Here is a 26,499-nt window from a genome sequence, read left to right as displayed (position 1 = left end):
TGCCTGTTTTTCAGAGCTGTGCTCACCGATCTTCTATCCGAGTGACTCTTCCACTTCCTTTCGTTTCCCTTACTGGGATACAAATACAACTTGGGCCCTGGGGTGCTCTCATTGACTTCCATAAACACTACGGAGACAAACTGAGTGGGTTAAATGTTATGAGGTTGAAAGCTCGGATTACTGCAGTGGTAATAAATGCAGCTTAATTGAGTTGTCTTACTCCTATTAGGGTTGTAATCCGAAATTCCCAGGGTAAGTACATGGATCTGACCACACTGCATTAAAGACTGTTTTTCCAGTCGTTGCATCGTAACGGGCGTAGGCTTTAATTTTGAATCGGCATTGAACGCCATATGAAGCATGTTGAGCGCCAAAACTCACAAACAGGGACCGTTCCCTAATGTGTGAAATGCAACTGCATGTCGGTAAACGACCAATGCAAACTTTAAAAAAAAAAAACTAATATTTGAGCATTGTTCTTTTTCCATTTTCATTTCCTTGATATTTGTTTGCATTAATACAACTGTTCGTATCACTTCATCTAGCTCTACCGCTGCCACCATTGTTGGATCTGCATTTTCAAACAAACACTTGACTTCAAGGTCATTGCACTTTATCACCCTTACTGTTAGCTGAGCAAACCTTCATGCGGGAAAAAAAAGAGTTTCCAGACTATGATCCCAGCAAAGCCTTAAAGTGTGAGCAACAGGCGGCCGAAGCAAGTAATCAAAGTTAAATTGATTAATTAGTACAGTGGGATTACTCATCAATGTTTTCAAGTCTGGGTAATTTTCCTTTTAAAAAGATTCCTGCATGCAAGGTGCTCAATTAGTTTGAAAATAAGAGCAGTAGAGATGCAGTTCATTTTTTGTTGTGACAGCAAAACATTGTTTTATAATGTTATCGCGAAAACTCCATGTTTGCGTTCAGGTGCCCTGTTAAATCAACATGAGAAACAAGTCTCTCTGCTTCAGTCATCCATGTAATAAGACATCTATGCTGTATTTACTGGTCTTGTTTCAAGTACGTTCTTTTTTTTTTCTGAGAACTAATAAGGATCTTGGATGTGCAATGAGACGTTTTCCAGAATAAACAGCAGGTTTTAGTTGCCTTTAACATGGTGTTTCTAAATTCGCCATTTTCCTGTATTTATGTTAGTTTAGCTACCACCCCATAAGTCCATGCTATAACTTACATACAATTTAATGGAAATCCATATAAACATCTGGTTGAACTATTAACTCGGGTATTCACAGCAATCACGATTTGTGCGAATTCTGATGTTCTGTATGATTTATTTAGCATCGTTATTAATGCTAGTCAGTCGAGGACCCTCAGTTCAGTGGAAGCAGGCCGATGGATTGACAGGGAAAAGATCAGGTCTCGGACCTTCCCAGTTGGAGGCTCATACACACTGACCTATTTAGAGGCTACATGGAGGTGAACAGGCACGTCTACAGGCCTAGGTGTGTCTGAGCCCCTTATGCAAGGCCAGGCCAGGGGGTGGGAGGGGAAGAGGCTGGGCAACTCGTATGCTCCCTACACGCTTACCTTTGTTTGCAGGAAGCAGGCTTAGGAGCGTGGAGGGGAGAGTTAAAAAGGTGAACAGCAGCTGAGCTCTGCAAAGGGAGAAAAGTAAGCTGATTGCAGCGCCCACGTTCTGCTGGAGAATGCTGTATTTGGTATTGTGCTGGAGGAGAGCTGAACGCTGCCCTTGATGTTGGGTGTCTGGTTTTGTTCTGCGAGAGTTCACTATGAATTAGTTAAACGGTAGACTGGATATAAGGAAGCTATGAAACATGCCTCAGAGGGAGAGAATGTGTACACTCTCAGGCTTCACAAAGACTTCCGATATTCTGAAAACACTATGCGCTATCACACAATTCCACCTACGCATATTCATCAATCACAGAGCATTATGTCGAAGGCATCACACACACACACACACACACTCACACAAATACCAACAGGCAATTAATCCTCACAAAAGAATCATAGGAAACCAACAAACAATCAGTCCGTTTCGTGTCTCTTTCACACTTGCACATACACCTTGAAGCGGTTCAGCCTCCATATTCATGAGGCCTACTCCCTCAGCATACCTAAAGCCCAGGATTTTAAGGGTTTCAACTCAAATCTCAAATATGGTTTTAGGTTATGGATTTGAAACCTGACCAACTATTCATCAGCTTTAAGATATATTTTTTTTAGGGTCAATTAACTTTAACCTTACTTATTGTTGTTGAAACATGGTATTTACTAAAATACCACGTATGAAAGACAGGAAGAAAAAGAAGAAAAAAAAAAATCCCACACAAGCCATTACATGCACACTCACACAGTGGGGTACTGCCGCTTTGCCACGGTAGCTTAATGAATAAATAAGTAATAAGGACTTGGTTATTGGAGCTCATTAAAATGGGTGATGCTTCCGAGACAATAAGACCTGAAGAGGGTCAGGGGATGTGGTTATGTGACTAGGGCTGGAGTCACCCCCTCCCCTCCCCCCCTCCCCCCTTATCCCTCAATGACCTGACCACACGGCCCCAGCGCTCACCTCCAAATCAACTCTGTCAGTGGTTCACCCCCCCCCCCCCCCCCAGCCCACCCCCAACCCTCCGCATCCCCAACCTTCCCCGACACACAGCGGCACATGCATCTTTATGAATACACACACAGCTGCAACCACAGGCTCAAAAAGACATACACACCTCTCTCATGGTTAATTACCACTTAGCTCAATCACGTGGTGATCCGTCCATAAGAGCCCCTCCACCCTCAACTCCCCCGCAACACAAACAGCAGCACACATGCCAATTATTGATGAATCTTTAATATGGCGTTTTACAAAGTCTCCATCTCATTTCCTACCACTGAGCCGATGATTACACTTCCAGTAGAGGCTTTAGCATCTGAAACATTACATGCATAAAATTGAGTAGGAATAAATTAGCTTAATGTGATATCATTGCAGGGCTGAAATAAAGTGGCCTCAGCCATTTGGAGAAAACGGCAAACTTTTTTCATTTTTTTTTTTATTTGCTCCTCCTTTTCTTGCATCTCTGGCTAGGTCTGTATAAAAAAAAAAAAAAAAAAAAAAAACCCAGGACAAAAATCCCACGCCGCGATAACATGTCAATAATGAGCTGAGGCCATCTATTGATCAGCTTAATTTTGCATCTATTAGCTAGGGAACGGCTTGCTCCGGGGGCGAGGGAAGCCAGGCGCTAACACGCACCGACAGGCTGGATGGAGATCATTACAACTGATGTTCACACACACGCTGTGATTGACATGGAGATAAGGCAGGAGAGAGCCCGGGCTCGCACGCCTCCCCGCACACTAAGCTAATGATACACCAAATGTGTACTCGGTATAGTGTGCGCGTTGCGCGCCCGCGCACACGCAATGATAGAGAGCGTCTATCTAGAAAGAGAGTTGGGAGCAGGAGAAAAAGAGAGAACGAGGAGAAGAGAAGCAGGCCACACGCCTTTGCTAATTGGCACAGTCAGACAGAGAAGCTCATAAAGGATGAAAAGGCATTTAGTGGAGCACCTCGGCTTTCTGGATCGCCTTATCAAGTCTGTGTCATTTGCATACGGACGACAACACCACAGAAAGACCCGGCTTTGACCCGAAATCCGTGGCTTCATCTGATTGCTTCCTTAATTTAGAGAGTTAGAATGAGAATCTCGGCCGAGGCGTTCATTACGGCAAACCGTTTGTTCTCCTGGTCGACTGATTGCGAGCTCTGTGCGCCCCGTGTCAACACGGCAACCAAAGCGGCAGAAAAAAAAAAAAAGCTGACAGAAGGTCTTTCTCCTCCTCTGAGCATTTCCAGATATTCTTCTTTTTCCCTCACATTCAGGAAAAAGTAGAATAAGGGTCAGGTTATAGGTTCTCCGAAGAAGTTCTTCCACCGGGACGTCACCCAGTGGTTTGCGAGATGCTGTTTTGAAGCGCCCAGTCCAGAATTTTGTCGGTGGTGACCACATTTGGATGAGCTGGGGACATGGGGGTGGATCTGACTGAGAACTTGAGGACACTATGGCAGCCCACCTGCAACTGACTGCACCTCAGGTATGTCAATCAAATCAGGCACACCCCCAAACCTACCTCTCTTTGAGGCCTAATATCTAATTAATGATCACCAGAACACTAATCAAAAGGAGCGGATTTAGTTAATAACACCATAATGACTTGTTGGTTAAGGTGGGAAAAACAGATTGACGTAGTATTTCACGAGAGAAGATTACGCTTTTTAGTTTTTTCTAGGCAGCCCTCGGTGGTTTTTAAGACCTTCCCGCATTGGCTTCACTTTTCACACCCGCAGACAGTACATCAATTTTAACATACGGTCTATAAGCCGAAAATCAAAAGTTCTCCTGAACAAACACACTCGCAGGTGGAGTGAAACGCCGTCCGCCACACAGAGGGAGAGCGGAAGATGCGATCTCATTTAAAAACAAGGATAACAGCAAACATTTTCAGACAATCACTCCAGGGTGACATTGATAGCGCTGCATTGTTGTAGACATGAAAAGTGCCACAAATAGTTGAATAACAAATGGAAAAAAAAAAAAGAAAAGAAAAGAAGAGCGCTAGAAATAGAAGAGTGCCGGGCTCCTCTCCCACCTCCACGCAGCAGGCCAATCACAGTGTGTGATGGCGAATGTCTGTTTCAGAAATTACAGATAGTGGGCGGCACAAACACCCGCTGTAAGACGTCTGAAATGTGTGTGTGTGTGGGGGGGGGGTTTCCAAAGCAGTACGGCCATCCGACATGCAGTTCAGAGTGACCATAAATCCAGCTCTGAGGATGGAGCCATTCAGAGAGGATGTGAAGAAAACATTAAGGTGCGATGCCCTTTTCCCTGTTAACCTATCTACCACCGCTGCGGCAAAGGGCTCCGCTTCAGCATTGATGCAACAAGCTGCAATATAGGATGCTGCATGTTATCCACACGGAGAGCGAGAGAAACACCGAGAAAGGGAAGGGCCGGGCACTGGATCTGCTCCTTTTACCTTCGCCGTCAAAAAGAAACGACCGAATCTGTGTGTACACCATCTGTATACCCGAGTTTTTATGGGGCTGAGATCTTGTTTTATGTCAAATAGGTTCTGTGGAGGTGAGGTCAGAGGCATGAGAAAAAAAAAATAAAAAATAAAATAAAATAAAAAAAAAAAAAAAACCCTTGGCTACAAACTGTGTGTTTTTGTCAGCTGAGGGATGCAGCGAAGGGATCGAGGGAGCAGCGGGAGGAGGGAGGTGAGGGAGGAGGAGGGGGGGGGAGGAGGAGGAGGAGAGAGGGGGAAAAAAAAAAAAAAAAAAAAAAAAGCCCTCAGCCAAGCCATCAAGTTGAACATTGAACTTCACAGTAGTAGCTGCCTTTCTATGCCTCTCCTTTTGATGTTACCTCCAAAGCAAAGGATCAAAGGCTTGGAGTGTGGCGTGGGGAAGTCCCAAGCTCTTAGCCTGCCAGCCTGTTATATATGCAAAAGTCTACGCCAAAAGAGAGAGAGTCGGGCAGAGAGAGAGAGAGAGAGAGAGAGAGAGAGAGGTGGAGAGAGAGAAAAAAAAAAAAAAAAACAGGAGGAAGCTTGCATGGAATGTGGCTAAATAGTATGTTTTGTGTCTAATGAATGACAAGGGGGTGATGCAATCAGCCGGGTAGTTACAGGATGACGTAGAGCCAGATAAAGTGCACACACACAAGTTTTAGAGAACAGGCGCTTGGTACTTAGGGGGCCGGGCATAAAGGCAGGGGATGGGATGGGATGGGATGGGGTGGAGCAGGGGGTGCTGGCAAGTGTTTGTTGCCCTCACAACTCCCCCACCGCACCCCACACACTCCCTACATCCACCTCGCACCAACCCCCAGCTCCTCTCCAACATCAAGGGGTTGAGCGACTGTGTCGTCTTGACATAAATATAGTGTGTGCCCTTAAAGCGAGGACTACAGTAAACACAGTGCACATGAAACCCTGGTTGTGTCTCGCTGGAGCATAGACACACACACACACACACACACACACACACACACACACACACACACTGTGGGCTCAGCTGGGCCAAAGAGTGGAGCAGAGGTGTGCTAAAATTGACAAATCTCTACGAGACAAACACAATCCACACACACACACACACACACACACACACACACACACACCCTTTCCCCAAGGCTGTAGGATTAAGAGGTCCAGCTGGCTGACAGCAAGCCCTTCCTTCCCACGTATCCCGTCGATCTAGCCCCCTCTCACACACAACCCCCACCACTCCACAGCCCCTCCCACACCTCCATCCCCGGGTCTGACAGCCAACCAGCGCACGGAGCTCGCCGGGAGGACACACCTCACTTCGTCATCCATGGGCCCTCAGTCCGATTCACCTCACTTTGCCCCGTGCACATCGCAGCATAGAGGAACTCCAAAAGTATTTAGCAACACGGAAAAATCCTCACGGTAAATGTGGTTGTCGGCCAGGAGAAGGCATCAAAGCAGTCTGTCCGTCTATCTAGCCGTCCTGTTGGTGATATTGTGTTGTGTTCCTCAAGACACAAATTCCTTGAGAGTTATGGTTTTGAGAGATGGAGGAAGAAGGAAGGGGGGGGGACAAATGGAGGAGCGAGGGGAGGCTGCTGGTGATTTATAACATATACTGAGCCCTGTTGACGGAGAAATAAGAGAAAGTGAGACTGAATGAGTGTGTGGGGGGGGGGGGGGGGGGGGTAGGAGCAGGAGCTGCCAGGTCACTTTGTCTGGAAGAAAATATGCTGCAGGGTGTTGGGTTATCTTTCTGTTGACGGGGGTCTAGAGCATGTGCACTCATATGAAAGTTAGGATTATGTTACTGAATTCAGTTTAGATGCTTTTTGTTAGCATTAATCTAAGCAAGGAAAGAATACACAACCAAGAGGGAGTGAATGACTAGTGTCCATCAGACGCCAGAGTTTTGTAGGCACGAACCACGTTTGAGTTAAAAACGTCTTTGGCATTTCTGATCTGCAGTTTCATTTGACTTAAATGCCAAAATACAGTTTCCGATGAAGTAATCTGCCAGTAAGGTCAGCCATATTGAAGGGTTGGCTCTGTGCACTCAGAAAAGGGAACTGAAATTTGACAAAACCAAATGTCATCATGTGGTAAAAGCTAAAGCTGATCCGTTAATTCAGTGATTTTCAGGAAACATAACATTTAAAGAAGCTTCATACAACAACAGTGTTATAATTTCCAAATCAAATACATGCTCCCTCATTACATCTCATAGTCGCTTTCACCAGTATGGGCATTTCACATGAATTCTGCAACTTCCTTGTCCCCAGCACCAGAGGTGAGTGACATGGGGCGCGTTTGGGTGAAGACCAAGCGAGAGTGGCAGCAGCAGCAGGGTCTTATTTCGGTTGTGATCCCAACCAGAGGATGCTACAACTAGGCTTGGGGCGGCCTTGCCCCGCTGGACAACTAATGAGAACAGAGAAAAATCTATCCGGCCATTCACCACGATACAATCGACAAGGGCAAGATTGCTACCACAGATTGGGTTGGGAGGGGTATAAGAGAAGAAAAAATAAAGACAGACAAGGCAGCGGTGTAAGGAAAGAATAAGAATTAGGGAGTGAGAAATGTAGAAAGGAGAGAGCAAGAGATAGAAGGGAGGAAAAAAAATTCACAATGATGACACGTAAGTGCAAAGAGCGATTAAGGATTTACTTTCAAAAGGACTCCCATTGATCTTTTTTGATAGACCTGCAATAAATCAAACCGGATTGACTCGCATGAGAACCAAGCCTAATCCTTTAGTCAGATCCAGGAGAACTCCAACCAAACCAGCTGTTAATTTAGGCTTTACAAGATAAAGCAGGAGAAATCCAACCTGATGTACCCTAGGGCAGAGGCTTACATCATCTCTGTAAAGCAATCAACTTATTGCCAGTTTGGAGAGGTAATCAGAGCGCATACTGAGAGAGGCGAGGGAGAGAGGGGAGGGAAAGCTGAGTGGAGGGAGGGAGGTGGAAAAAGAGAGAGAGAAAAAAAAAGAGATGGCTGAAGAGGTTAGAGGAAAGAAAAACAGAAGTGTGATAATGTAAGAAACAACAAAAAATACAAATTGAGTGAAAAAAAAAAAAAGGGAGGGGGAAAAACTACTTTTCTGCATGCTGGACAGATACACAGGTCTTCTGAGTGAAACAATGAAACTTAACTTTGAAAGACAAAACATGTTTACAACTCCAATTATCTCCAGAGGGTGAAGATGAAACAGAGAAGCTCTCTAGCTGCAAACAGTAGCTCTCTGGGCTGACAGCAGGGATTGGAGGACAGATTCAGCCCCCCTCTTCCTTCATCTTCCTCCTCCTCACCACCCTGTAATTTCCCCAGAGGCCGGCCCAGACCTTGTCCCCATCCCCAGTGGCCAGTGCCACCTCAGCCGGGTCCTACCAGCCGTGCTGTGGCTGCACCATAGTATAAACCATAGTAATTAAAATGGTTATTTTTGTTTGGGGAACAAGAGAGATTTTCTTTTCTTTTTTTTTTTTCAAGCTCTGGGCGGAAGTATTGCAAGACACCATCCAGCCCACACGGAGTAAACCATGCTGATGTCTCTTTCAGCTGCGCCTTCTGTGTGCGTGTGGGGGGGGGGGGGTACAACTGGGGTTTTAGTTCCTCTTCTTCGCTGGGTGTGTGACACCACAACGGAGGAAGACGAGGATGAAGCCTACAAACCACACAACACCGCCCTACACACACACACACACACACACACACACACACACACACACACACACACACACACACACACACACACAGACACACACCCCTTCCAGTGCGCACACTGACACAAAGACTCATTAGCTCACCATCTCTCCTGTCTTTAATGTCCTGTTTACAACGCAAAACAACCAGATCAGGACTGAAATCCAATCACGGAGCCGTGCAGGGCCCTTCACGTCGGCCTCACAGGAGAGCTGAGGAGAAGCAGGCCTTGTAGTCTCTGGACACTGTCCAAGGGAAACCAAACCGCAGGAGTCCAAACAAAACCACACATAAAATCAGAGTTAAAACAGCAGCTTCCATTCAGCCAATCGTGACCCCACCAGCACGCGCGCACACACACACACATACACACACACACACACACACACACACACACACACTCTTTGACCCCTGCTCGTCTATCCTCTCCTGGTTACACCGTATGCACACAGGGATCATGCAGACTTCAGCAGGGCTCCTCTGACATTGCCAAATTGACTGAGGCTCGGCGACATGGGCTTGTTGGTGTGTGTATATGAACACACACGCGCACACATACACACAGACACACACATGCACACGCACAGGATGCATCCATGTAAAGACTGCCACTTAAGCTCAACTCACATCAGCCTGCGCTATCTTTAGCAGCTGGGCTAAACTTTTAAAACCGCACAACAACTCTCCCCCCCAACCAGCCTCCCCTGACTTCAAATAAGACAGCCTGGCTCTTTGGCAGTGACTGCCCACTGGCAACTCCCTCCACGGCCGCAAGGTCACACGTTTAATTACACAGAAAGTAGTAATCTCACCGGACAGATGGCAAGCAGGCCGCCACTCAATTACTTTATGCCCAATTGAATCATTACTGATGTTATTTGCTAAAATATGGCACAGAGAAAAACACAGCAAAAACTGGATTTGTGATACAAGTGGGAGGGGGGGTTACAGGGTCGTGGCAGTGTTAGGACACAGAGGCAGATGTGACTCTTGCCAAGTAACTGTGACCGAGATCAAAAAGGCGTGAAGGATACAAGCACGACTGTGTTAGCTTTGGGAAAAAATTGGAAGTTTAATACCACAGCGATCAGCGCCAGAGAAAACAGACCCTTATTTTTCCCGAAACCAAAACCGGTACAGAACATTGGCCTATGTGGAAACAGTCGGCTCCCAGCAGCCCAGTTGAGGAAACCACATGACAAGGCCAATTTAAAACGCAAAGAAAGTGTCTGTCTCTTAGAAGAGGGCCAAAAGAAAAAGAGTTTGGGTTGTGTTGTTTTTTTTTTCTCTTTTTAGGACAACCAGTTTGTCATTGGGGAGAAACTGGGCAGGTTCGACTCGTTCCTGAAAAACCCTGAACGGCGAGTGTGAGGCGTCTCGTCGCAGCATCCACCCCTGTTCCGCGTTCTCTGTTGTTGCCTCACTCATCATCTCTTAACTCCTCCTGCCAATAGCTTCTGTGAACAATGAGAGGCCGAATTTCCCAGCGTCTCTGACCACAGCATGGCCAGGGAGCTCCAACAGTTGAGCTGGCTGGCCAAGGAACAAGATGCTCCTCAAGTTCAGGTCTGAGTTTTGCTCTGACTGTTGTCGAGGCCTGTTTATGATTTAACACGACCACAGACCTAAATAACAGCAAATTAACTGCGATGACTGGCCTCGTTAATGTCAAGCGTCTGATACTTTCACTGAGATCATTTCTGAAAGTGCAAAGCCTTCTATTTATGTCAACTCGGCTGCCAAACCTTGGTTCTTGGGTAAACCAAAAAAAAAAAAAAGATAATGCATTGGCCGGCATGACTGTAAACCCTCAAGACTAGTTGGGATAACGCCTGCTTGCACCTATGGGTGTCATATTGAACTACAACTTTACATCTCATGCCAGTAGACGACATAATGTGAGGCCAGTGTTTGTTTTCATACAGGATGAAGATAAACAGACTGGTTCACTGGCTTCAATAATGTTACACCAAGCCACATACATGCTGCGAAAAACTTGGCCCTCCTGGTGACTGTAAAAAGTCTGGAAGCTCGCCACTAACTGGGAACAGTTGTGTTTGAGAGGCACGTCTACTGATGTAAAATGATCTGTGGGAGCATATAGAAAACTTCCACGTTTTTTTTTTTTTTTTTTTTTTCTTTTTCCCCTGAGTCAGGGTGAGGAATTCCACCGGCCTATAGATGGCAGCCAGCAGTTGTTCTCCCATGGGGGGAGGAGGGCGGGGGGGGGGGGGAGTGGGAGGGAGAATCAGGACAAATTGATGACTAGATCTGCATATTTACAGTGCAGGATTTTCAGTTTTCAGGACTCAAAGTGATCCCAAAGGCGAGTGTAGAAAATGAGAAGAAAGGGTCCATGAAACTTCCCCTCGAAGGCTCAGAGGACTTCCAGTAATGGCTCCCAGGAACATCCACAACCTCACTACCCTGAGAGGATGGGGGAGGCTTCCTGTTCGACTTTCCAGTTGTGCTGTTGCTGCTCTACTCGGGAGAGAAGCTGCACTACTGTTTAATACCACAACCGTCACAGTGCTCTGGGAAGTCAGAGACATGAATTCGTTTACAGAAGGGAGTTGAAGGGGATTGTTACATGATGATGGTTCTGTTCTCATAATCACACATACGGAGCTAAAAACACAGTATCAAACTGGAACTGAACCGAATCTATAGAAAGCATTTCATTGGTTTTCTTTGTGGTGTAATAAAGCAACAGATGTTCCATAGTGGAATATATTGAACGGTGAAAGCCGTCACATGCCTCTTGTGGCTGTTGGTGCTCGCTACTCCACGACGGGTCTCACATCACCAGTGACGTAATGGAGGCATGCGTGCCCATCTCAAAATTCTAAACATTGCGAAGGCACCAATTTGCCCAATGCGCACCTTTCTGTGTTTTATTCTCGCCGAGTTGTAGATCAGATGGAATTCAGATGCTTGCACAATGCGTAAATCGAACTGGAAAATTCTTTGAATACTTTTAACAAAACCGGTTCGGCTGGTAAATTTACATTGAGAAGAGAATTCCATCATTTCTCCCTGTAGAGGTGTAAGGACTAGAGCAGAGAAAGTATGTGTGGTGTACCCAGTGGCTGCAAAAAGGTGCATGCACAGGCGCATACAGCACGTTTCAACCTTAAGCCACAGGACTGTCGGGAGGCCTGCTGGTTTCATCCCCCCCCCCCCACTCCCCCTCCGCCCCGGCAAGGGAATTCTAGCTGATGCTGTCTCCCAATGGCCCACACTTGACCGTGAGCCTTGCAGTCTCTCCCCAGCTGCTGTACGGCAGACATGGGCAGCAGCGCTGGCACCTGTCATTGACATGCCTTGGCATTCACACTCACTCTGGTTTCCTGAGGCCGGCTGCCTGGCAGTCAGGTGACATATGCCAACGCACACGGCCTCTGATAAAGACTGCAAACACGCACTGGCAATCCAAACCTACTAAACCAAGAGGCACTTAAGCATGATCCCAGCCACTTAAAAAGCATCGGCATCATAGTGAGAGAGGTCTTAGCCTCTCATGTCTCTCTGTCTGATAGCAAACCCGCCCTGATTCAGGCTGTGGCTTGAAGCTGTAAACCAAAGCTTCCCTCAACGCCTCTCACCCGCCCGGCTACGCTCTAACCACTGTTTTTGCATACCACTCAGCTTGTGTAACCGTTGAGTGGTTTTGCTCAACCAAGACAATGGCTGTTTAACAGACTAAGCAGAGTAAAGCCTTTTAATGTCAATGCACGGCAAGAGTTGATAAACAGAAATCGCTTCACGCTATACAAGAAACGCAGACAAAAATATCTTGAAACAAAGGGGAGCCGCCTGGGTAACATAATAAAAGTCACACAGATGAGTCTTGCCAGTGGCTCAGACAAACACTTGCAGTATACCCACATTCACAATGCAATTATAACTCGCATTAAAACTGAAGAGTTCAGAGACAGTATCAAAGTCAGTCGGGGTCAGAATGAACTATAACACCATACATATTAACATAAAGCTTTTTGTTCAGCTTGCTCTTTTATCATTATCTCTCACTTGCTTCTAATTACACAGAAATTGAAATGTTTGTACAGACACTAATTGATAAATTGACACTCGAGCCAGAAATCGAGTGGTCACACTGGTCAGTGTGGCTGCACCTATAGAAGAAGCAAAACCTTTAACTTGCAGGATGTGGAGGGTGCCGACAGGACCTGATTGAGCTCTTGGTGTGGCAAAACATGCTGGTACTCACTCTGCTGCCCAGCAGACCACAGCCACGTTTCCCCACCTCATTTGCAAAGCAATCCCGCTTCCCTCCCACTCAGTGCACTCAGTGCATCTTTTTGTCATTTCCACGTCCAGGCTCCATTGGTTTTGTCCGCTGAGACGTCAACGGGTGTGGAGTGGAGGGAGGTAAGGAGCAAGGTCTCAAGGAGACTGCTCTGCAACCAAAGTGCATCTTTACGTGTAGCCACCCTCCCCCTCTCCCTCCACCCCCCTCCCCCCCACCCAACTCCAAAAAAGACATCCTCCCCAACCTACTGAGCCAACACACACTCACCTCTTCCCCCGCCAGACTAATGTGCCCTGACACTCGTACATCACCCGTAAATTGGCCAAATGAATTAACCACGGCCCCTGCTTTGCTTTACGGGCTTTAAATGGATTTTCTCCTCTCCAGGTCTGTCCAATAATTGCGTTTATCCATCTTGTTGAAGCCAGGTTTACACACTCGCAAAGATCATGCCAATCCCCGGATACATTTTCCGCTCTGGTGGCAAGAGCGCGAGAGATTTGTCATTGGATCATAACAGGTAATTCAAACAACAATTAGCTTGACGACTCTGCCGTATGTCAATGTCTGGCTCCCTGTTGCACAGGATCTTGGTTGGAGCAATGAGGTGCCTTCTATCTCTTCATCTGTCTGTACATCTCTTCTTGTTGCTGCTCCCTCATGTCTCGGTGTGATAAATGGAGCCTCGTAATACTTTTTTTTTATCTATCAACCAAGCCTCCAGGTTGAAGCAGCAAACACCCACAGTAGGCAAGAAAGTAGTGAGTCTTCATTGTTCATACACACATTCAGACAGAGAGGTAGGGGTGAAGGCAGAGCTGTGAACACCGGCATCAGTGGGGGTCATCTCCACACTTGTGAATGTTTGAACAGAAGTGCATTAGACACTTGGGGGGCCCAACGGACAATTCAGCTATGTAAACATGCAGCAACTTCCTTCCCTCCAGTCCTCCAGGCCTGCAATGAGACAAGCCACTGTTTAAACAGCACACACAGCATTCCTGTGCCTGGGCCTCGGCCAGCTGCTGCATCCTCACTGCAGGCCGGCCGGTCTGCCTGAGCAGAGACAGATACAGGCCTTACGACAGCAAGGGTCATCCACAACAGACAAAGGGCATTTATAAACGTGCAAAAACAGGATTCATCTAGTAGAAATGCTCCAGAGCCCTGCACCGGCTACTTAACCGCTGACAGCCAGAGTCCATGCCGCCCTCCCACGGAAGAGAGATTAGCTAAAATCATCACTTCCCTAAAGGAGCCATCTTGAAACCTTAACCACTTGATGCCGTCTATAAATGACAAAGCTGAAAATTTATCTTTATTGATATTTGAAATATGCAAAGTGTGGCGGCCAATAAAGATAAAGGACGCAGTAAAGAGGAGATAAAAAAGCCTCCTGGTTCTAAAGTGCACCGTGACGTGCATCACATGACACAAAGGCCACCCCTGCTTGGTGATGCCAACCTTAACTTTCACTATGACTCAACTGCAGTTTCATGGTTAATACCAGAAATTACCCTTTGCCTTACATCGTAATGGATGGCAACATACAATAACTTTATAACTGAGAATACATTTAGAACACTAAAATGTTCACAGTATACTTTTTTTTTCTTTCTACAAATACAATGTATTACCTTAACCAATGTATTCCTACTGAATAATAGCATTATGGTGAGGTGTGGACTACAAACCAAGTTTAGGAAAACACAAGGATTAGAAAGCCAAACTGTGGACTGTTGTGCGATTCATTTTTTCCACTTTGACAGGGGTTGGTAGCTTCACTGAAGGAAGCGCCAAAGAAAACACAAACTTTTCAAATGCCACAGAAGAACCTGCTGAAGCAGGACTTCGGGTCATGATTCATCGTAGTAAAAAAAACCAGGATGTACAATCATCATCCTGTGCCACAGTATTTAAATTCAAGTACGGGAACATGTGCAGCAATAATCTACATTTAATATTTAACACGGAGAATGACTAAATCAGCTGTCATTCAGGCTTGGTTTTATTATAGGAGGACTACAGTAAGACTTCAACCCTGGGTCAATGCCTACCATCAGAGCTGCCAACGACGCTGAACTGCAGGTCATTATTTCAATCAAACTGTAATTTCAGGGTGACTAGAGTGCATTGTTTTCCAGCTCAACAGGGCCACGTTCCCCTGTCTTGGCTATCTGTTTGTCTGCCAGTTCATTTCTGCGAGTCTGTCCCCTCTGGCTTGGACGGTGACGGCCACTCATCTCACCTCGGGGACAGTTGTCCAAACAAGACACTCCATTCACTCTGACCCGTCGAGGGACAAAAACAAATGACAATTCACTTCCATGAGTCAATTTGTTCACTTTTGGAATTGACCCTGAATACTGCGGACACATTGGCCTCTCACTGGAGTGGAATGAATACATAATACTGTGAATTGCGCGGGGGGGGGGGTGTCCACATATGTTTTCAGTTTCACTGGTGAAACTCTGTTATGAGTAGAAATTAAAAATGCAAAGACTTATTTTGGAATAAAAGATTTGAAAGGCAATCTAAAATGTAATTAATTCAAAATATAAAGCATACAGCCTGGAAAATATAAAAGAAAGAATTGGAAGTCAGGAGAAAATAGAAATTATGTTGCAATCGATTTAAATTTACATGAGCAATCACAGCGCTTTATGCTGCATTTTGCACTTTATGCACTCCGTACACCATCACCTGCTCGATGGTTGGCAATTCAGTGCTCATGTGTTAGGTGTAGGCCATGTGTGGATGTGACAAGCTGTTCACATGAAATGTTATCTAGTGCTGTGCACAAGTTGACAGCTGTCTCTTTGTAAGAGGCATATTATTATTGTGTGTAAATAGGTTTCTAACAGCTGGTTAAAGAGCTAACATGGGAATTTACTCTTAATCTGTTTTCCACTGGAATTAGTTCATCAATTTGAAAAAAAAAGAAAGAAAAAAGCGAGAGACTCGAACACTGCTCCACATAACAGGGTAAAGAGGCTACATTTTATTAGCCTTGTGCATTTTAAAGTAATCTTGCCAACAATTTTTTTTTTTTTTTTTAAATCCCACCATAATCCGCAGATTAGTAGATGAATTTATTTCTGCTTGCACTCTTAAACCTCCCTCACCTTTTGCAGGCAGTTATGAATCCGCCACCTTTAACGACAAACAAGCGAGACGATCACCTCATTAGCGAACTTGCTTCGCTTCCAAAACACACGCACAATCACACACACGCGCGCGCACACACACACACACACACACACACACACACACACACACACACACACACACAGACAGGCTCCTTGGAGCTTATCCTGCTACAATTAAAAGTTTAATTAGTAGATTAAAAATACATTGACTGGAGTTTTATCACCTTAAACTCCTCCATTATGTGTTTAGCACACACACAAGTGCCTCCTTCCCATCTGAGCCATTTTGAACAGATTATCTACATACTGAAATTCCCTTGACTGCGTTAAGACTGGAGATACAAACTGGATACAAAAACAAGACTGCTGTAAAACACCATCTGCATAATATAATGTGTTTAGCCAAACAAATGTTGGTACAGTTCGATGTGATGAATGTTTAATGTCTTGCGATGAAAATTTTAATATGGCAGCATATGCATGAGCTCAAGTAACACGAGATGTTGTTTATGTTCAAAATGAAATGTCTGGTTATTGCTGTGCTGGCGGTGCGAAAAAAAGGGGGGGAAAAGTATTTAAAAACGAGAAATATTAGCGTGAATGAGATTCTTCATCTGTGGTACATTCTACCACATCCATAAAAGGCTGGTGTACCACAGGTGTTCACTGCACACTGGCACGTCTAGTCATTATCTAGTCCAACGTGATCATTAAGAGCTGTGATGGCAGTGTGGCACCTCCTCCCTGCGTTCTTACATACATACATACACACACACACACACACACACACACACACACACACACACACACACACACACACACACACACAAGCTGGAGGGGGAAAAAAAAAGACTCCAGTGAAGACTCAAGCACTCCCTATCAGTTGTACAAAAAAGAAAAAAAAAAAAGAAAGGGAGGGTGAGAGGGGAAGCTCCTTTCTCAACGAAAAGCATGTCAGCACCGGTGCACTTTGACCCTTCCCAATCACACGCCACAATCCAAACAGAAGTCCGGCACCACCAGAATTGCTCCAGCGTCATGGCAGCGGCCCTCAGCTCTTATAAGGCCCAATTTTTTTTTTTTTGATGACGATGAGGCCGGGAGGTATGAAGTAAAAAAAAAAAAACAACAACATGTGTGAGGACAGGATGGGAGACTGGGCAAGCGGGGAGGGGGGCCGGTTAATCTGAGGCAGAAACCACACACATGAACACACGTGGCTTGACAACTGAAACTCTCCTGTTCCAATCGTGTTCCTCTCTGCTCAGTGTTTTTTTTTTTTTAAACAGGAAGATAAATGTGAAGCCTAGGGGCACTATTGTTTGGACATCTAACCAGGAACTGTCGCTGCTCTCATTGCCCTGGCATTAACAGCAATTATGCGCTCTATTCAGACGGCTTTTGTGAGTCCGACCCCCCCCCCCCCCATCCGCCGTCGCCCCTCCACACACACACACACACACACACACACACACACACACACACACGCGCGAGCAGAGGCCTAACACACATTTCCCGCTTTTCTCTGCCCCCTCCAACCCCCGTGCTTTCCCTCCCACTCCCGCTACTGGGGAACTCATTTGGCTACTGCAGCACTCTGGTCCCATTATGAATGAACTTACAGAAATATGTACTTTCAGCAGAGGAAAGGAGCACACATACCAAAAGGATTTCTGAGCCGATATCTGAGCTCAAACAATTCGTCACATTGCAATCTGTGGATTCCTTCTCCTCAATGACAAATGCTGCTAAAACATAGTTAGGTATACATTTACAGCTCAAGTGCTTTAACTGCCTTACTGGAAATTTACATTTTCAGACCTTTTTTTTTTTTTTTTTTTAACATGCACTTCGTGAATAATACCAATCTAGGTAATCATCTCTTGAAAGTAGCTAATCCTAACCCTGCCTATAACCTCTGTATCTAAAGGATGCGATCAATAGTCATTTCCAACCTAATCTTTTTTTAGCTGGATGCAGCGCAGCAACACCGCTGATAAAACAAATCTCCAGCAACCACTTTAAATTATCTTATCGACACCTTTCTATAAGTCTGTAGATGAAACATTTCCATGTAAGTTCACTCTGTTAGCTGCACAGTCAGAGGAAGCTTCACGTTCAGCCAACCAGCACCGACGACACCTGTATTTGTACCAGGAGCCACTTAACAGCTGTGCACTGTCCTTGAAGAATTCAAATTTGGAAAAAGAGCAGTGTGTTTTGAAGGTGCTGGAAGAAGTTTTGGGTGTATAACGATGTTAAAATATTCAAAAATGCAGAAAGTTTCATTAGAACGAGAAGCAGAATGAAGAAAATGGTCAAAAAGCTAATTAATATTGGCTTCTATATTCCTGCGATGCTTTTGATATAATAAATGAGTTTGCCAACTATTCTAGAAACTGCAAGATGAAGTGTTCACCAAAGAAAAATTTCAAATCAAATAAAGCAACATCGTCTGTATACAAATTGAACTGGTGGCTACATGTGCGCACACACAGAATAATTAAATTTCCATGTTTAAGGGAGCCCCGAGCCCTGTGGGCCAGGAGCACAGCTAGCCTATATTTAACAGATGACATAAGTTGCATTCCAGATGTACAGTACTATCTTTGTGTTTAGCTCTATAGAAATGCACTGGAGGAGGAGGAGGAGGGAGGAGGGTAAGGGGGGTAAACTGGGAGAGGAATGGGGTTACACTGGGGGGGGGGGGGGGCTGGGGGGGGGACCCCAGTGCACAGCTGCTTAACTAATGCCTTTTTTTTTTTTCTTTCTTTTAGCTCAGACACAGAAAAGCAGAGTGTGGTGGCTCACTGACAGAAACAGGGAAAGATACAGGAGGTGAAAATGGATTGATTTTTTTTTTTTTTGTAAAAAATAATTTGTTTTACAAAAACAAAAAAAATTATATATATCTATCCAGGCTGTGCTGCGATTTAATGAGTAACAGCCATAATCTGTTACACTGAAGTCCAAATTAGGCCTCAGATTAGCAGTTATTACATTAAAAACAATGAAGTCAATGATTTAATTAAAAAAAAAAGGTTCAGCTCCAAACCAGACTTGACTGCAGCTGCTACACCCAAACCCAGCTCACACTGCCACCAGGGAACCACTACTCCCTTCGCACTAGTTTAAAATCTGATTAGAAACACACCCCACAAACTGACTGATTTTTTTTTATTTTTTTTTTTGCCTCTGTGGTGTTTCAAGCGGAGTGACAGATCGACAAGCGCGTAAGCTCTCACGCGGCTCAGCCTGCCAACATCATCAGCATTAGACAATTAAGCCTCGCTAGCAGCAAGACAAATATATATATTTATATGCATCTCCTCTGTAAATATTTACTGCACAAATCTTTTCCATTCATTCACCGGGCACTGACAAAACCTTACTGTACTCTCTCTCTCTCTTTCTCAGTCCTCCCCACCACCACCACCACCCACCACTACCCCCCACCACCCCCCACCCCCCTACATCTGCGATTCATTGACTTTACAATTTACCACATGTCGAGATGGGAGAGGTCGAGCCTCCATCTGAATCACGGCACAAATATGCAAGTGATTTATTGTTTTAAAAACCCTGGGCCGATTTAGTGCAACTCCACTTTTCCTGAGCATTACTCCTATTGGCAGACCATGAACAATTACAGTTCGGACTAATTAAGCTCTGAGAATGTGCTGTGCACCGCTAATGTCTAGCAGACCCCAATTTTAGTTTAATGGTGCCAAACTTTGCTTCCATGCTCCCCCCCCCCCCTTTCTCCAACTTAACTCCTCAAATCCAAAGCAGATTGTACTTTTTATGAGTGTTTATTGAGTCGAAGAGAAATAAGGACCCTTTCTTTCCCCCCCACTCTCCTAGCACAGGATGAGAGAACCAGCAAAGAGAGGGAGAGAGAGAAAGAAGAGGGAGTAGTGGGAGGGAGAGGGAGAGGGAGGGAGAGGGAGCTGCTTCCGCCATACTTTGTAAACAAAAGTGATTTGCAAGACAAAAGGAGCGCAACCTTCCAACTAAATTCAGAGTGCATTTTGCAGCTTGAGGCACAAATCGCGGCCACGTTGTGCCACGAAACCCCCCCCTGCGGACACCAATTAGGGCCTATTAACATGTAAAGCCAATTTGATAAGGTGTGGGCCCTATCCCTTAAATCCGCATTAAACTATCTTTTCTCCTGTCTTGGCCACACAAAAAAAAAAAATCCATTTACAGCAGCCGAACACACATAATCCATATGATATACCATTGTTATGCTTATGCCGCTGCCATGTTTAGGAAAGATACTGTCTGTGTCATTCATAACAGATAAGACCACAGCAACGGATGCACGTGAGCACAAAGGAGGTTGGTGCTGCATTCGTGGGACGCCTGTTCATTACATTAATCCTTCATTATTTCTACCAATAATAAAAAAAAAATTTAAAAAAAAAATGATAAAGGCGCGAGTCGGCCTGTATCAAAGTGGATTTATTTTATTTATTTATTTATTTTTTAAGAGAGGTGATTCTGCGGCAACACGTGCGGTGCCGGCACGACAAGACGACGGAAACAAAGAGGGGGAAAAAAGGGGGGAGAAAAAGCTATTGTTTCAAGCACACAAAGCCTTCCCAGCGTCTTGTAGTAGAATCATCACGGGTTCTGGGAGCGTCTCTTTCTTTTTTTTCTTCTTTTTCACTCTAAACACAGCGCTGGATGCTCAGTGTTACGTTTTCATCCCCCCCCCCACCCCCTCCACACACACACACACTTGCCCCCCACCCCCCCATCCCCCTCCACCTCCCCCTTCCCTCCACTTTCTTGTTCTTTTTTAAACTACTCGTAATTATACGTCGAAACTCAAAACCTCCGCCAAAAGTCTCCAGGCCTGAAGAATTATGGGGCCAGGGGTGGCGTCAAATATCTTAACATTCATAAGTCCGAGAGGCAGTAAATAAAGCCAGTGGATTTACGGGCCCTGCAGCCCCGATGCAGGGGAGCTGGCCGCCCAGATCCCTCTCTCCCTCCCTCGGTCTCTGCGTCTCCAGACCTGTTGAGGTGTGATGTTAGCCCACAGCACCGGAGTTAACCCGCCGCCTTTTTTTTCACAAGCCCCGTGTTAGCATCGGCCAGGAAACAAAAAGGTAGACAAGAGAGGAAAGGGAGATAGAGAGAGCAGCGGGAGCAAAAAAAAAGGGGGTGGGGGGGGGGAGAAGTGAAAGGAGATGGAAAACCAGGGTTGAACTAGCCGGGCCACTTCTCCGATTCAACCTGCACCCAGTGATTCAGCAGGCCTTTTGTGTGAGGTTTAGGGAGGAGGGAGACAGGGGGATGGGGGGGGGGGGGGGTGCAGGAAGGCTTTTAAAGCCCGGGCACAGCGTCATGTCAAATTGCTAAATGATACTAAATTGAGAGCCTCCTTGGACTTAGGTGGTAGGAAAAACAAATTCTCACCGGTTATGACTCCCAGAGGTCAGACAAACTATGGTAACGGCCACATGCAGGAAAATTTTGTTCCCCCCCCCCACGAGAACATGCAAACACAAAAATCACAGAAACCAGTTAAGATGTCCAGAAAGATCAGCATCAATGCCAGCTGATGGGGAAAAAAATAAATTCTAAACTGATCAGAATTTAGCCTAAAAGGAGTTTTATTCAAGAGTCACAATTTCAATAATTTCGACAAAATAAAAAATAAAAAAATAATAATAAAAGGCCTGGATGTTAAAATACACACCTAAAAATGTAATCACAGCACTGCCAAAACCAAGAGGAGCAGAGGGAGAAGACTGAAGGGAAAAGCAGCGAGAATCAAAAGCCTTTCATGACCAGACAGAGAAAGTCTCATTCTAATAATACCGGCAGTCATATTCAGTGCCTAACATGACATGTTAGGGAGCAAGACAGCTAATCAATGTCCAGGTGAATTATTTATGCCGGCTTTAAGTCTAATAGATTTATATTACTGCGACCGCTGACTTCAAAGCTCTAATGGCTGGACACACAGGGCGCTGCAGACAGAGGGGGCCGAGGCAGTACAGTAGGAAGACCACCGCCAGCCGAAAACCGTGTTCAGCTGTAGTTACTGTTCAAGTAGATCAATGAATTAAGATGTAATAAATCTGTATATAAGCAACTCCTCAATAGTCAGCGGGGGCTTTTACATTTTGTCATGGCTTCATATTGAAAATGAGGAAATGGCGCAGACATGGACACCACAGTTGACAAATCACTGAACGTGTTGTTTTTTTTAAATACACACTTTTAAAAAAAAAAGAGAGAGATATTTCCTCATCTGTCTTATGTTTGAAAATTGTATTTCAGGGGCAGCATTAAAAGAGCAAAGGTCACGAGCGTCCCGCCGCAGCATCCTCAAGCCATACCACACAATTTACTGCTTTTCTAACTGCTGCATAAGCACAATGAAGGGAGCGCTGCAGAGACTACAGGACAGCACTGTGACAGTCACAAAGAAAACTAAAATACTGAAAACAAGGAAGTTCTTCACTTCAAATCATGCGTGTTGTTGTGAATGTGTGTTTGTGTCAGTGCTGATGAGAATAATGAGTGACTAATTCCACATACCAGCCAGCAGCGTTAACAAGGCTGGCTGACTAAGAGAGCAAGAATGGCAAGATGTTCTCCTTGTGTGGAAAACACACACACAGAGAATTTATGTGAGCAGTAAAAAAAAATAAAAAATAAATTATTTCACGTGAAACCATGAGTGATCATGTTGAACTCCAAAGCAGAAATTGTGTCAAACACAAAAGGAGGCATTATGTGTCAGATGTGCATTTATTTTCAAGGTGTGCACCGGAGCACAGAAAAAAAAAATAAAATTGAGGTAGCAAATATCAGTTTCGTTAGGCAGAGCTGAGGTGGGTGTGGGTGGGGGGGGGGGGTGCAGGGTCATATTTCCTAATGCCTGGTCTTTGCCTTAACCTTGTAAAATGAGATGACAGGTCCTAAAGCGCAGACTTGTAATTGCAACCGTTTAAAATAGGGGGGCAAAAAAAAAAAAAAAAACACCCATGGTTTAGAAAATTATGCTGCTTAAGGATTGCCATTGCCCAGTGGGACCAGCGAGGTGCTGAGCAAATGAGTAAGTGTGCATAATTATAGCATGGCTGATTGTGTCTAAATAAATAACAGGAATTTATTTATAAATATGGGTTTACATGGCACATGTTTTTGTTCGAGGCAAAGGATTCCTCATTGGGAGCAAAGGCGGTGCACATGCAAAACACAGCATAGTGTTGCACAATCACTGTCATTCAATAATTCACATGTTTAAAAGAAATTATATAATTATATAATTCCATATATATATATATATATATATATATATATATATATATATATATAAATAAATAAAAGAATATATATATATATATATATATATATATATATATATATATAAATAAATATATATATTTATATATAAGGAATAAAACATTGTTTAATGTTTTCGGAAAAAAAAAAGCTTTCATGCATGCACCTTTCTAATAATGTCTTTACACATTTTGACAGCTCATTTGCATATTGATTTTATTTGTGTGTGTGTGTGTGTGTGTGTGTGTGTGTGTGTTTTGCATTGCTTTACACTGCTTACAGTGTGTCAAGAGAGCCAGTGTAAAGGTCTGAGTGCTCATGCTGCATGTGTTAGGGGAGAAAAAAAAAAAAAGAAAAAAAAAAAGGGCATTTTTGATGAGGCTGTGCAAACACAAGCCAATTGCATTATTCAGTAGGTTAAAATCGTGCACTTTGTAGCCTGGAACAGGCAAAGGAACACCCTAATAATAATAATAATAATAATAACAACCATAATCATAATATTTTCATAGTGGTCATGCATTTGACGAGAACGCTGTTCATGGAAACACACCGGTACAAACGTCGTGCACATACATGACCTGCCACCTACAACCATATATGTCCTTTTTTTTCTCTCTCTCTCTTTCTCACTGCAGTAAGTCCTTAGCACTGTTAGCATGTTAGCTTCCGTCCATGACAAACACAGGCTGGCTTTTTTTTTTTTTTTTTTTTTTTTTTGGGGGGGGGGGAGAGCTGCAAGGCGGACATGCATGCCATTGTACTGTACACTTCACGGGGAGTTGCAAAACTCTTGGCTCTGCGTTTTTGCACGTCTTTCTGCGTGACAACACTCCGGCTGACTCCGTCGTCTACCCCGGAGTCCGTGTGTGTGTGTGTGTGTGTGTGTGTGTGTGAGGAGTGTGTGTGTGTGTGTGTGTGTGTGTGCACATACAGCTGTAAATAAACGAACTTACTGTGCGTGCTGTTGGAGAAAGTGATCCATTGGGAAGGTAGGGGCTTGTGAGATCGGGGATCATTATAAATGGATAGCCCGGGTACGGTGGGCTCTTGAACAGCCCTCCATCTTGCCTTTTCGCAGCTAACATGGCGGGGGGGAGAAAAAAAAGAAGAAAACTTTTTTTATATAAAGTGGCCGTGACAACTTTTTTTTTTTTTTTTTTTTTTTTTTTTTTTCTCTCCTGCAAATTTGCATTTGAAGACTAAAGCGGTGGGTGGGTGGGTGGGTGGTGGTGGGGGGGGGGGGAGAGATCCCCTCCGTCAGGCACATATATAATGTCACGATGCAAAACAACAACAAAAAAAAACAAAACAAAAAAACAAGAGAGGAAGAATAAAGCAGAAACTCACCCTCCTCTAAACTTTCTCTTGTTTTGTCTCTGAAAGTTTCAGATCTAGGCGGAGGCCGTCTTTCCGCCTTGAAATGCAATGAAACACAAGGATTGCGTTAAAGTTAACACAACGGGGGCGACGAGGGTGATAGTTAACTTTCTTTGCAAGTCTATCAGCGGAACAACGTGAGAAATGCAAGGCCCCTTAATTTAACAGAGCCCGGGGAGGGGGGGGGGAGAGAGAAGGACGATCGATCCCCGATTTTTTTTTTTAATCTGCAACTTACCTCTGAATCCGACGAGCTGTTTTGATTCGTTTCCGACTCGTTTACGAGAGAAGATTTGACATCTGCTAAATCCCTTTCTGCCGAGGAGTTCTCCGAAATTTTCTCTTCCTGCTCCCCTTCGTCTTTGAAGGAAATCATTTCATCGTTTGCACCCAGATCGTCCCCTCCACCGCCGTTGAGCTGCGGCATTTTTCCCCGAGCAAAAAAAAAAAAAAAAAAAAAAAATTTGTTTTTGTTTTGAGGGGGGCAAAACTCAAAAGTTTTAAACCCTTGATCTCGGCGATCTGGAAAGTCCGAGTTTAAGTTTGGGGTCTGTATTGGCGTTTTCCAAAGCTCTGGCGGGGTTGGTACAAAACTAAAAAAGAAGGGAATCTTGGCAGAAAAAGGAAGCCGGAGAAGGAGCCGAGGCGCTCGGATTGAGTGAGTTGAAGTTGGTCGGAGTGGTTTTCAGTTCAAAGGCGGCGCTGATTGACAGATAGAGAGGGATGGAAATAGAGAGAGTCTGGATTCAGGATTATTGACAGGGAGAAACACACAAGAAACTAATGAGATTCAAACAGGGAGGGACTTGAAGTGACGTTTTCATAAATAGGAGGTTAAAAAAAAAAAAAAAAAAAAAAAAAAAACGGAGCGAGAGAGACGGGGGGGGAGGAGGGAGAGAGAGAGAGAGAGAAAGAGAGAGAGGGAGGTAGGAGGAAGCCGGCGGACGACTGCAGTGGAAAGCATGTGAGGAGGAAAGAGGCAGTTTGGGAGCAGGACAGTGATGGTAAAATAGGAGGAAGATAGGAGTTGCTTGCAAATATGGATTAAACGCACATATGGGCGGTCTCCCAGTGGGGGAAAAAAAAAAAAATGAAAAGAGGGTACTTCCTCAGGCTGTTTGCAACCAGTTTGACTCCTCTATTCCCGACCAATCTGTCACACTTGGGCCAAATAAAGTTAACACTATAGCTTCAATTAAATGTTTTCAGTTTGTTTTTTTTGTTTTTAAATCCTATCCTTCACATTCAGCTTCTATAACCTACTTTTTTCTATCTGTTCTTTTTATTTATTTTTTATTTTTTATTTTTTTTGCTTACTAAATACTAGAGGCCTATCAAAGCAGAATAAAAGCTATTACTTCGAGCTTGTTTTCCAATTTTATCTGCTTTGTCAGTTCCTTAGATCTATTTTTCATTATATTAGATAATGTTTCCTTAGATCTATTTTTTGGGATGCAGGGTGTTATTGCATCCTGCTTTCTTGACAGGTGTGATGTCCTGTGGGACTAACCTGAATTCCTCACTGGCAGCACAGACAGAGCTGCTTTTTCTTTTTTTTTTTAATATATAAATATATATTTTTTTACTCTTCTCCAACAGCAGCCAGACTGGACACAAATAACTGATGCAGATTTG

At 44.5% G+C, this 26,499-nt stretch overlaps 1 protein-coding gene across 22 annotated transcripts in view; it reads right to left on the bottom strand.

Moving 5' to 3' along the window:
• The window catches only part of tcf7l2 (transcription factor 7 like 2), a 91,947-nt gene extending 66,308 nt beyond the window's left edge, over positions 1-25,639 (bottom strand). For 6 of the 22 annotated variants that reach the window (XM_069155469.1, XM_069155473.1, XM_069155478.1 and 3 more), the window contains exons 1-3: positions 25,103-25,635; positions 24,835-24,901; positions 24,441-24,565 (exon numbers count right to left, since the gene is read on the bottom strand). In XM_069155469.1, coding sequence (XP_069011570.1) covers positions 24,441-24,565; positions 24,835-24,901; positions 25,103-25,291 — 381 coding nt within the window. In that variant the 5' untranslated portion in view covers positions 25,292-25,635. Of the gene's footprint in view, positions 1-24,440; positions 24,566-24,834; positions 24,902-25,102 lie in introns of all 22 variants that reach the window. The other 16 variants (XM_069155474.1, XM_069155471.1, XM_069155476.1 and 13 more) reach the window with 5 other exon arrangements.
• Positions 25,640-26,499: the final 860 nt, after the last annotated feature.

This window comes from Embiotoca jacksoni, unplaced genomic scaffold (assembly GCF_022577435.1).
Source record: "Embiotoca jacksoni isolate LCO1_2020_lvr unplaced genomic scaffold, fEmbJac1.0.p SCAF_20, whole genome shotgun sequence".
NCBI classification, from domain to species: Eukaryota; Metazoa; Chordata; class Actinopteri; family Embiotocidae; genus Embiotoca; species Embiotoca jacksoni.
This window is presented reverse-complemented; position numbering and strand designations above follow the sequence as displayed.